Source organism: Protopterus annectens, chromosome 7.part0 (assembly GCF_019279795.1).
Source record: "Protopterus annectens isolate FY-2018-M chromosome 7.part0, PAN1.0, whole genome shotgun sequence".
In the NCBI taxonomy this organism is placed as follows: domain Eukaryota; kingdom Metazoa; phylum Chordata; order Ceratodontiformes; family Protopteridae; genus Protopterus; species Protopterus annectens.
In genome coordinates this window covers 157,058,654-157,071,229 of record NC_056739.1, presented here as the reverse complement: position 1 = coordinate 157,071,229, position 12,576 = coordinate 157,058,654, and the positions used below count along the sequence as shown (strand labels likewise).

The following is a 12,576-nucleotide window of genomic DNA, read 5'->3' as shown; positions in this document are numbered from 1 at the left end:
GAAGAATGGATCCTACACTGTAGCAGTGTTCCTACTACCTGCAGTTAGGATAGTATGACTGGGGACTGGAAGAATGGATCCTATACTGTAGCAGTGTTCCTACTACCTGCAGTTAGGATAGTATGACAGGGGACTGGAAGAATGGATCCTACACTGTAGCAGTGTTCCTACTACCTGGAGTTAGGATAGTATGACAGGGGACTGGAAGAATGGATCCTACACTGTAGCAGTGTTCCTACTACCTGGAGTTAGGATAGTATGACAGGGGACTGGAAGAATGGATCCTACACTGTAGCAGTGTTCCTACTACCTGGAGTTAGGATAGTATGACAGGGGACTGGAAGAATGGATCATATACTGTAGCAGTGTTCCTACTACCTGGAGTTAGGATAGTATGACAGGGGACTGGAAGAATGGATCATATACTGTAGCAGTGTTCCTACTACCTGGAGTTAGGATAGTATGACAGGGGACTGGAAGAATGGATCCTATACTGTAGCAGTGTTCCTACTACCTGGAGTTAGGATAGTATGACAGGGGACTGGAAGAATGGATCATATACTGTAGCAGTGTTCCTACTACCTGGAGTTAGGATAGTATGATAGGGGACTGGAAGAATGGATCCTATACTGTAGCAGTGTTCCTACTACCTGGAGTTAGGATAGTATGACAGGGGACTGGAAGAATGGATCATATACTTTAGCAGTGTTCCTACTACCTGCAGTTAGGATAGTATGACAGGGGACTGGAAGAATGGATCCTACACTGTAGCAGTGTTCCTACTACCTGGAGTTAGGATAGTATGACAGGGGACTGGAAGAATGGATCCTACACTGTAGCAGTGTTCCTACTACCTGGAATTAGGATAGTATGACAGGGGACTGGAAGAATGGATCATATACTGTAGCAGTGTTCCTACTACCTGGAGTTAGGATAGTATGACAGGGGACTGGAAGAATGGATCCTACACTGTAGCAGTGTTCCTACTACCTGGAGTTAGGATAGTATGACAGGGGACTGGAAGAATGGATCCTACACTGTAGCAGTGTTCCTACTACCTGCAGTTAGGATAGTATGACTGGGGACTGGAAGAATGGATCCTACACTGTAGCAGTGTTCCTACTACCTGCAGTTAGGATAGTATGACTGGGGACTGGAAGAATGGATCCTACACTGTAGCAGTGTTCCTACTACCTGCAGTTAGGATAGTATGACTGGGGACTGGAAGAATGGATCCTATACTGTAGCAGTGTTCCTACTACCTGGAGTTAGTATGACAGGGGACTGGAAGAATGGATCATATACTGTAGCAGTGTTCCTACTACCTGGAGTTAGGATAGTATGACAGGGGACTGGAAGAATGGATCCTACACTGTAGCAGTGTTCCTACTACCTGGAGTTAGGATAGTATGACAGGGGACTGGAAGAATGGATCATATACTGTAGCAGTGTTCCTACTACCTGGAGTTAGGATAGTATGACAGGGGACTGGAAGAATGGATTCTACACTGTAGCAGTGTTCCTACTACCTGGAGTTAGGATAGTATGACAGGGGACTGGAAGAATGGATCCTACACTGTAGCAGTGTTCCTACTACCTGGAGTTAGGATAGTATGACAGGGGACTGGAAGAATGGATCATATACTGTAGCAGTGTTCCTACTACCTGGAGTTAGGATAGTATGATAGGGGACTGGAAGAATGGATCCTATACTGTAGCAGTGTTCCTACTACCTGGAGTTAGGATAGTATGACAGGGGACTGGAAGAATGGATCCTACACTGTAGCAGTGTTCCTACTACCTGCAGTTAGGATAGTATGACTGGGGACTGGAAGAATGGATCCTACACTGTAGCAGTGTTCCTACTACCTGGAGTTAGGATAGTATGACAGGGGACTGGAAGAATGGATCCTACACTGTAGCAGTGTTCCTACTACCTGCAGTTAGGATAGTATGACAGGGGACTGGAAGAATGGATCATATACTGTAGCAGTGTTCCTACTACCTGGAGTTAGGATAGTATGATAGGGGACTGGAAGAATGGATCCTATACTGTAGCAGTGTTCCTACTACCTGGAGTTAGGATAGTATGACAGGGGACTGGAAGAATGGATCCTACACTGTAGCAGTGTTCCTACTACCTGGAGTTAGGATAGTATGACAGGGGACTGGAAGAATGGATCCTACACTGTAGCAGTGTTCCTACTACCTGCAGTTAGGATAGTATGACTGGGGACTGGAAGAATGGATCCTACACTGTAGCAGTGTTCCTACTACCTGGAGTTAGGATAGTATGACAGGGGACTGGAAGAATGGATCCTACACTGTAGCAGTGTTCCTACTACCTGCAGTTAGGATAGTATGACAGGGGACTGGAAGAATGGATCATATACTGTAGCAGTGTCCCTACTACCTGGATATATGGAGGTTGTGTTGTTACCATAATGTTAGATCTTCATTTTCCATGTCCATCTACTTCCAATACTGATTGTGTTCAAGAGCTCAATTCTTCTTCCCATTGCCACAATGCACAAAACTCCTACAGGCGTGCATCTGCCAAACTTACCAACGCAACCTGACTGGGACAGCTGATGGGCCCTTACAGATAACAGGGAGAGAAACACTCACCCTATCAAAGCATGCAGAAAGGTTTGCCAGGGAAAAAAAAAAAACTAAAGATGAGATTTTGCAGGGGGGAGAAGGAGGTTGAAAGTGTACAGATATGGGTACTGAAGATCTAACATTATGTAACTTTCATAACTTACAGCATCAACTTCATAAACTTCCAAGTGAAGGACAGTGTTCTCAGCCAACATCTTGGGCAGAATCAAGACAAAAATACCACAAAATCTAGTGGCCCCATAGGAAGACCTAGACCTGGAGGCTCCATCCATCTCATAGTGTATTACAAAGGTATGCAGTGAAGCCCTTTTTGCAGCAGCACATACAACTACACATGAATGTCTGAAAAAGGAAAGTGGCTAGCGGCTAGTAGAGTTATGTCTAGGCTAGTAGGCAAATCTTCAGTACAAGTACAGCAAGGAGAAATACGCCATAATACAAGTATCTTCAGTACAAGTACAGCAAGGAGAAATACGCCATAATACAAGTATCTTCAGTACAAGTACAGCAAGGAGAAATACGCCATAATACAAGTATGGCCAAAGGAAATATAATGATAGAAATACGCCATAATACAAGTATCTTCAGTACAAGTACAGCAAGGAGAAATACGGCCATAATACAAGGATGGCCAAAGGAAATATGATGCATTGTTTGGCATTTAGTTTCAGTACAATGTTTTTAGCACCAGTTATTTATGTGGAACAGAACTTCCTGCAGGATGGCCAAGTCATTTGGGGATTCAATGTAACCTACCATACACACTTTTAAACACAAACTCTACTGCAGAGGATTACTGTTTCATAACATCTGTGAGCAAAGCTGTGAGCACAGAAATGGTAGGAAAGAAACCTCGATTAAAACCATTTCCAGTGGAGGATACAAAATATCAGAGTTCATTCTTACCGCCTTGTATTCCATTAGTTCCATCTGTAGTCGTGCAATTTCTGCCCGCAAAGCATTAATCTGCTGACTTGTCTTGTCCTGGTTTACCACCACTTTGTTCTTTATGTTCCTGGCCCGGTTGGCATATTTCAAAGTGTTGAGGGTCTCCATAAAATCACGGTCTGAAGGGCTCACACAAGCAATCATGACTGTTCGACTAAAGAAGAGCAAAATCAAATGAGTTTAATGTTCCACTTCTAGGCAAATCGACACAACCGTGCAATTTAAGTAATCAAGACAACCAGCACATACTCCAGAAGGTAACAGACATACAGAAAGTACATATGCAATGCTTACTAACCAGGTTACATATACATACAGAAGGTACATATGCAATGCTTACTAACCAGATGGTAACATATACATACAGAAGGTACATATGCAATGCTTACTAACCAGAAGGTAACATATACATACAGACGGTACATATGCAATGCTTACTAACCAGACAGTAACATATACATACAGAAGGTACATATGCAATGCTTACTAACCAGAAGGTAACATATACATACAGAAGGTACATATGCAATGCTTACTAACCAGACAGTAACCTATACATACAGAAGGCACATATGCAATGCTTACTAACCAGAAGGTAACATATACATACAGAAGGTACATATTCAATGCTTACTAACCAGACAGTAACATATACATACAGAAGGTACATATGCAATGCTTACTAACCAGACGGTAACATATACATACAGAAGGTACATATGCAATGCTTACTAACCAGAAGGTAACATATACATACAGAAGGTACATATGCAATGCTTACTAACCAGACGGTAACATATACATACAGAAGGTACATATGCAATGCTTACTAACCAGAAGGTAACATATACATACAGAAGGTACATATGCAATGCTTACTAACCAGACAGTAACATATACATACAGAAGGTACATATGCAATGCTTACTAACCAGAAGGTAACATATACATACAGAAGGTACATATTCAATGCTTACTAACCAGAAGGTAACCTATACATACAGAAGGTACATATGCAATGCTTACTAACCAGACAGTAACATATACATACAGAAGGTACATATGCAATGCTTACTAACCAGACGGTAACATATACATACAGAAGGTACATATGAAATGCTTACTAACCAGAAGGTAACATATACATACAGAAGGTACATATGCAATGCTTACTAACCAAACAGTAATATATACATACAGAAGGTACATATTCAATGCTTACTAACCAGAAGGTTACATATACATACAGAAAGTACATATGCAATGCTTACTGATAACCAGGTTACATATACATACAGAAGGTACATATGCAATGCTTACTATCCAGAAGGTAACATATACATACAGAAGTTAAGTATGCGATCCTTGCTAACCAGAAGGTGACATATACATATAGAAGGTACATATGCAATGCTTACTAATAACCAGGTTACATATACATACAGAAGGTACATATGCAATGCTTACTAATAACCAGGTTACATATACATACAGAAGGTACATATGCAATGCTTACTAATAACCAGGTGACATATACATATAGAAGGTACATATGCAATGCTTACTAACCAGAAGGCAACATATACATACAGAAGTTAAGTATGCGATGCTTGCTAACCAGAAGGTGACATATACATATAGAAGGTACATATGCAATGCTTACTAATACAAGCATTAAGGTTTCCATTACTGCTCTCTACCACGATGGCAATTTAACCGTGGCAATGGGAATTCTTTTGTAAGGCTGAGTAACAGGGAAAAAAAAAGTCTCCACTCAAAAGAGAAGACATTGTGACTCAAACACACAAAATTAGGGTAAATTCATGAATAAGCATGCATCCAAAATTAGTGTTTCTTGAAGTGGGCAAGCCCCCCCCTCCCAGCACCTCCACCTTATCACCTTTGAAGTCACCATTACATGGAGAAAAAGGCAATTTTGTAAACACACAAAAAATAAACTACTTCCATTTCTCATGTTTTCCATACATTCAGAGAAGGCCACAATTTCTTCAACAGGGTGCTCAGATTTACCTTGCATTTCACACAGCTAAGACAGTCGTGCCCATGTCCAGGAAGTCAACATTACTGGCTGCAGCTGTTCTTTTCATTTGTTAACCTTGGCTGTGCTGTACTGCATTGAGCTGCACTTGGAATGAAGTTTTACTTCTCACAGGCCTCGTCAGAGCAATAATAATCAGCAGGCCATGCTATACGGGGTACCTCTTACTTAGGACCACGTCCAGTTACTATAAGCTGCTTCTACCTTAGAAGAGTACCACCAATAATTAGCTATTGTACTACAATTTTTTTTGTGCTCAGAAATAAACATTCTGAACTCAAGAATTTACCAAGAAAAAAAGCATTTAATATTTTGCACTTAAAGGATTTGTTAAAAAAGGATCTAGCAAATCAAATCTTATATCAATAGTTTTCTACAATCTTGGGCTAAAAGGAAGGTCAGCCAGCTTGTCTTCCCCCAAATGCCATCCCCTCCCAAACTACCTGTGACAGATGCAAATATTTAACGAGGATGTAGGCATCACTCACAAAAACAATCTATGTGCACTGTACGCCTCCACAGCATTCCACATAAATCCATGGAAAATCATCATATGCGGAGGGCGTTAGAACACAAGTTTCCAAGATCTGACAAGACTTGGCCTCAGTGAAAATGAATGAAACCACAAAATATATTTCCACATTGGTAACAGAGTCGAGGAAAAAAATGGTCCCCAAAATGTATGCTTAACTTATTACAGCAGAGTGCTCTTCCAGGCGTCTTCTGAAGTTAACTCCTACTGCTCCTCTAGGCGTCAAATACTGATTGTTCATATTTGCATTAATAATTCCAAAACCATGTTACATACAAGGTACCAGAATATTTTGCCTTGAAGCATATGTGATGACAAACACAACTGTATTGGTATTTGTCCTCTCTCAATGAGTATTTTCTAGAACTGTAAGGTGATGACTTCATTTTTTAAAGGCTTAAGCCACTCCCACTGGGAGTTAAAGGCACACACTCAAAAGAGCTGTACCGGAGGGAATGAGTTGAATCCCCAGAATAACTAAACTGTACTAGTGACTGGCATAAAAATAAAGAAAAATAATAAAGAAAATAAATAAATAAAGAAAAATAATAAAAAATAGGGTGACGGTGAGCTGACTTTCAGGTGCCAAGATCTCCAATGTTTCAAGGGTCTTCAAAAAGAACAAGTGTGACTACGATATGGTGATGGCCAATGTGGGTGCAAATGACCTGGAGCGCAAAACCCAGAAAGATATGCAGAGGCATTTCAGAGCTCTCTATGCATGTCATAAATGCAGGAAAGCCTGGTATTGACCAGACTACAACCTTTGCCATGAAGGATGCCAAGGGATAAGAAAAAGATGATTGATTTCAGAAACTGGATGAATAACTGGTGTCATTCAAGGGGGATCTAATGTGCGTCAGCAAAGGATGAACTGCTGTACAGACTTATTTGCCTTGCCAAGGACAGCTTTCACCTCTCATCCCAAGGCTTCCACATACTGGCTAAAGTCTCTGCTGCCCCACAGTGCCTTTTAAGCACAGTCCAGCTAACCCATCTACCAAATGGAAGACCAATACCTCAAAATGCAGGCTATGCCCTAAAATTTCTCAATTTCATAATCAAGAATTTGCTGGATCAAACAGTCAAGAGCCCATTACAGAACAAAATTTATATAACTTGGTCCTTACCAACAGAGCATCTATATGCATTCACCCACTTGTATAAACTTCCCCAGTCCACTCTGACCACAAATTGGAAACTATTTATTTCACAATCTCTAAACCAGAAGATGTAAATATCACAGCATTAAAAAAAGTACAAACATTCTACAATTCTATGATAAAGTCTCAAAAATTAAAGAATAAACTATACGCCCCAAATATTGAAATAGCTAGCAATTATGCAAATAAATTCTATGCTCACCCAAAAAAATGTATAAATCTGTCAGACGCTACCAAAACTAAACAAAATGGCAAGATAAAAGCAAATCAATGTGGTGGGTCTGCATGTATGTGTCAATACAATAAAAAAGTTAAAAGCTCGTTAGAATATAGAGCAAAACTGAAGACACACAAATCAAGGCAAACATGAAAAAGTTATCCAAAGTAGAAAAAAATACAATCAGGAAAACAAAGACTCTGCATGAACTTTGGCTGGCAATGGAAGCCATAGACAATTATAAATCCTTCTTTCCTTGCATCATGATTTATGAAATTAACACCAAACATTGCTCTGAGCTTCTGCATAAAGGCACTGACAGTCCTGATTCAGCGACTATCACAAATACATCAGCAAACATTTTAAAGCAAATTTCTCCCTGGAAGCAATTTCAGAAATCCCATATATACTTAAGAATCTCAAATAATATCACAAAATAAAACAAAAAAAAAAATTATTAGAAGTACTCTCTTAAACAAAAAAGATGCATCCTGTTTGAAACCTTGTAACATACCAGGCTGCCTGCGGTTCTGCACTAGGCACGCCCTGATGAACCTGAACCTGCTACTACAACTCTTCACCCTGAGCTTATCCACCAGCTTTGTCCCCAAGGACTGGCACACAGCAGTTGTGATGCCCCTTCACTGGGGTGGCCCGACCATGGCAACTACAGACCCATCAGCTTGAGGAGCTTCATCTGCAAGGTCAGTGAATGGATCATAACAGACCTGCAACTTTGATACAAAAAACTGCAAGAGTTCACCCTCAGCAGTTTTGTTTTAAGGATATCTGAAGAAATGATCTGGGAGGGTAATGCAAGCAGTAAACAGTGGTCACCCTGTCCATACAGCATTCCTTGATAAAAGCATTTGATATTATCCCACACCATCATTATCATCAACCTAAATGTGTGCCAAACTAATCCCTACAGAGTTATAGCCAACTGGCTGAGGGACAGAACCCACACTAATGGGACCAGGTGTGTCCTTAGAGAGCATAAAAGTAACCAATGGGGTACCACTGAGCAGTGTAAGCACCTCTGCTATTCAGCATATACTTTTTCTGATTGGAAATCAGAGAAGAAACAACAAACCATAACTTTAGATGTTCAAATAGATCATTGTTGCAGCAGCCCAAGCTGTACAGGTTACATCCTGCCAAGGATATGCCAGTATTCAATGTGTAAGGGTAACTTCTACATGACCTAAATGCTTAAAGGCTCAAAGAGAGCCTTTTAAAAACAGTAGTTAGGGTGCCAACTATTCAGAGCTTTCTTGCCACAAAATAAGGGAGGCTAGACTCCCGAGAATAGGAAAATGTTAGGAAAATGACAAACGAATGTTATATATCACTGCAAACCAAAAGAGTGGACACTCAAGTGAAAACTGCTACGTTTTCATCCTGAAAGCTGCGCTGCAATTTTGATCAGAATTCCTGAAAGCTATCTGAGCTCTCTGTAGACATCCAGAGTATTTACGATTCTCTCTCATTTTTAGGTTCTGGAAAGGACAGAGACAGATGAATAGTCTGACTCACCATAAACTCTGAAACCACTTTAGGTAAAAATATTTTTTTTTCTTTCAAAGATACCTTACCGTTATGGAAAATAAGACAAGGAACTTAGGGACACACAGACAGTAATCTAGCCTATGACCATCACGTGTCTACAGTTTTGAGGAAATCATTCCATTTTGCATAACTTATAAACAAAGGTATGGCATCTAGGTCCAAGGAAGTCATTGTTTTACTGTATTCGGCATCCATCAGACCTACCATTGAGTACAATGCCCCCTTTGGTATGTACCTAACCATGCATATCCAACAAATGGAACATCCACAGAGGTTCCTCACTGAAAGAATACAGGGTACAAGTAAAATGTCCTATGCAAACTGCCTCAAAGCCTTACCTCTTCATTCTGTCACCTACAGGTGTTGAGGTGAAACCTATGCCTGGCATACAGGGCATTGGCAGACCCCATTCTGATGGACCTCCTGCATATCCGCAAAACAAACCGCATCAGAATTACCCAGTCTAAAAACGTAAACCTTGCCTGTGATATAAACAGAACCTGCTGGAGAGACAGCTATGTATCACAGAGACTACCCCATCTATGGAACAGGGTCCCCATCCGTGTGAAGCAGAGTTCCTCCCTGTCTCAATTCAATTGTCACATTACAATTGGATGGGGAACAGGAAATTCACCCCCAGCTTAGCACCCATGTCTTTATGGACACAGCCTATAAATGATCCATCTCCCAGATCCCTGCTTGTAAATGTTTCACCTCACAAGCCCCTGCATTTGTAAGAAATTTGGGATGGGATGCATGACTAGGCTTAAAAGGCTCTTGTGGTTATTAGTCTAGTAAACACCTATGAGCCTATAAGGCTGACCAACCATAAGTGTTTGTAGCTCACAGACCCTTCTTGCAGGGCAGAAAGCAATAAGAAACACTGTTTGGCAGTTACAAACACAAAATCAGCTCGATGAGCAGGTTCAAGTACAGAAAATATTAGTTCTTCCAAAACAAAATTAATATCTCGGGGAGGGACCATCTTCTTTCTAAGTGGACATATATATATAAAACACATTTCAGAATCTACTCGATTTGAGGGCGCTTAGAAAGGGGGGGATAGGGGTGAGCAGAAATTAGTCCTATTTCTTACTATGGCATCAAGAAGAGCAGGTTTCTTTGCCTCCTTTAATATCTCCTGCACATCCACAGAAAATGGGTGCCTAAAAGTTTTTAAAATTCTATCATCCAAGCAGCCAAATGAACAGATTTCTGGTTGGGATGTATCAAACAATCTGGTTCTTATGTGAGTACATCCAGTCTATGTGGAAAGCTTATGAAAATTGCCCTTGGCCAATTTCAAAAGGAGGAAGAACCACTGTTGCCTGGGTGAAAAAATTGTCATCACCACCACTATATTTGTAAAGTCCTTCAGAATATTTAGGAGGACCCTATGTACCAGTGGAAAAGCAAACTGGACCATTATCATCCATGGGAATGAGAAAGCACCTGTCAGCCAAAACCTGGAACATAATTTCTTTAACTGTCAGTTGTGAAAGGAGGCAAGCTTATCTATTTCAGCCATTCCCTACAGCTGGATCAATTCTTGGAAGAGCCAGAGTGTAGTTCCCATTTGCGAGAGTCTGTCCTGGTCCTGTTCTGCTTGCCTGCACTGTTTTACTTAGACAATATGTATAAAGCCTGAAGGAAAATGAGCACCGTTGTTACCACCCAAATAATCCTAGCAAGCTTGCAAAGCAAACTTGGAACCCACTTGTTCATCTACCACATCACTGGAGTATTGTCTGCAATAACTTGCAGAAGTTCAGGAGATCAGAGATGATGCAAGGCATTTAAAGTACTAATTACTGCAATTATCTCCAACATGTATGAGCTTTTGTCTAACATGGGAGAGCCATAGACCTTGTACTTTTACTTTTAGAAACTGCACCCCAAGCAAAGCCTAAAGTAGGAGGTCTGAAGGGAGAAGGGTGGGCACTAACATCCCCCTGAACCAGAATATGAAAAGATAAAGACACTGATGCAGAGTTCAGACTAATCTACGGTGCCACAGAATGTTCATTCTAACAACCCCTGAACCAGAACATGAAAAGATAAAGAGCACTGATGCAGAGTTCAGACTGATCTACGGTACCACAGAAGTCTGGCTAAGGGAATCATGACAATCCTTGAAGTCATGAAAACCTAGAATCTTGAGAAATTACATGGCAGAAGCCACAGGTTGGATTTAGAAGTTCAAGATTTCCTTGCACTTTCTTGCATTGTCCAATGGAAAAAAAGCTCTTTCTAGGGAACAACCCAAAAAACATCCCGGGAAAGATTAGTGAATGGGAAGGGATGAGACAATACTTTTTCAAATTTAGTTGAAAACCAGACTGTGCAGGACTTTCATGTCCCATAGCATGGAATCCTGACAACTGGCAAAAATGTCTACAAATACAAGACTTATATAACCATAGAAATATGTAACTGCTGCAAAGCATGCAGTAAGCAATCATTAGAGCCAGGAACTTTGCAAATACCTTTGGTGCCCTGGAAAGACCAAAGAGTAAGACAAAAAAATCTTAAAACGCCCAAATGCCTTGCAAAAAGAACGCAATAAGCATATTTTAGGTCCAAATGTAACCATTTAGCTGCAACAGGAGATAAGAGACTGCAGGGTTTGAAGGGAAAACAATTTGAATTTTGGAATCTTAACAAAAGATTCAGAAAGGACAGGGTTAAGACTTGTCTCCACATTACCTTTTGGGAACTGAAAAAATCTATGAGTAAAAACCTTTGGCCATCTCAGCTGAAGACACGTGTTTTATCACCAGAGTCAACATATGCTCTGAAATTAAAGGAAACGGGTGTATATAGAATCCCATGAAAAGGGGGGGGGGGTTCCCAATTCAACCTGTAGCCCCCTTGTCTGAAATAATCTGCTGCCAGAAAAGAAGAAGTAGGCCTGGACCTGAAGTAAAATTGTAAGGCTGCCAGGGTGGGGTTGAAGATGCACTCATTCAAACTTTTTGGGCTGCCCCTGCTTCTGGGACATCCTCTCTCTCCTTTAAACCTCCTTGCTACTGCTTTTTGAAATTCTGCTTGTGAAAACTTCAATCTGCTTCCAGGAAATAATAGTGAAAGGGAAGGAAAGATTTTACTGAACTTTGAAAAGAAATGGAAAAATCTGAGTAACCCCTTAAATCAATGCTCCTTCATCATATTTTAAGGATGTCAGCAAAAGAAGCCCCAAATAACAGATTTATCTTGGAAGAATTTGAAATCTCAGCTTTAACATTTTCTGGTAAATTCTGAGAACTTAAGAAAATCTTCTCCGATTTTGTACTTTTATTTATGCTTTTGGATACTGTATATTCCATTACTTTACTTATGTTATATTCTGTTAAGGGCTTTAGGAGCTTTTCTCCCCAGGCCTCCACTGAAAATGGGCTCCACTTGGTCCAGTGGACTTCCATGGCCATCAAACTGGAAATAAATAACAGCACCAGTACTGCATCAG

At 40.6% G+C, this 12,576-nt stretch overlaps 1 protein-coding gene across 2 annotated transcripts in view; it reads right to left on the bottom strand.

Annotated features, from left to right (window-relative positions):
- Nucleotides 1–12,576, bottom strand: part of KIF21B (kinesin family member 21B) — a 1,412,490-nt gene that overhangs the window by 634,563 nt on the left and 765,351 nt on the right. For both annotated transcript variants that reach the window (XM_044076606.1, XM_044076607.1), the window contains exon 8: nucleotides 3,529–3,724. In XM_044076606.1, the coding sequence (XP_043932541.1) occupies nucleotides 3,529–3,724 (196 nt within the window). The remainder of the gene's footprint in view (nucleotides 1–3,528; nucleotides 3,725–12,576) is intronic.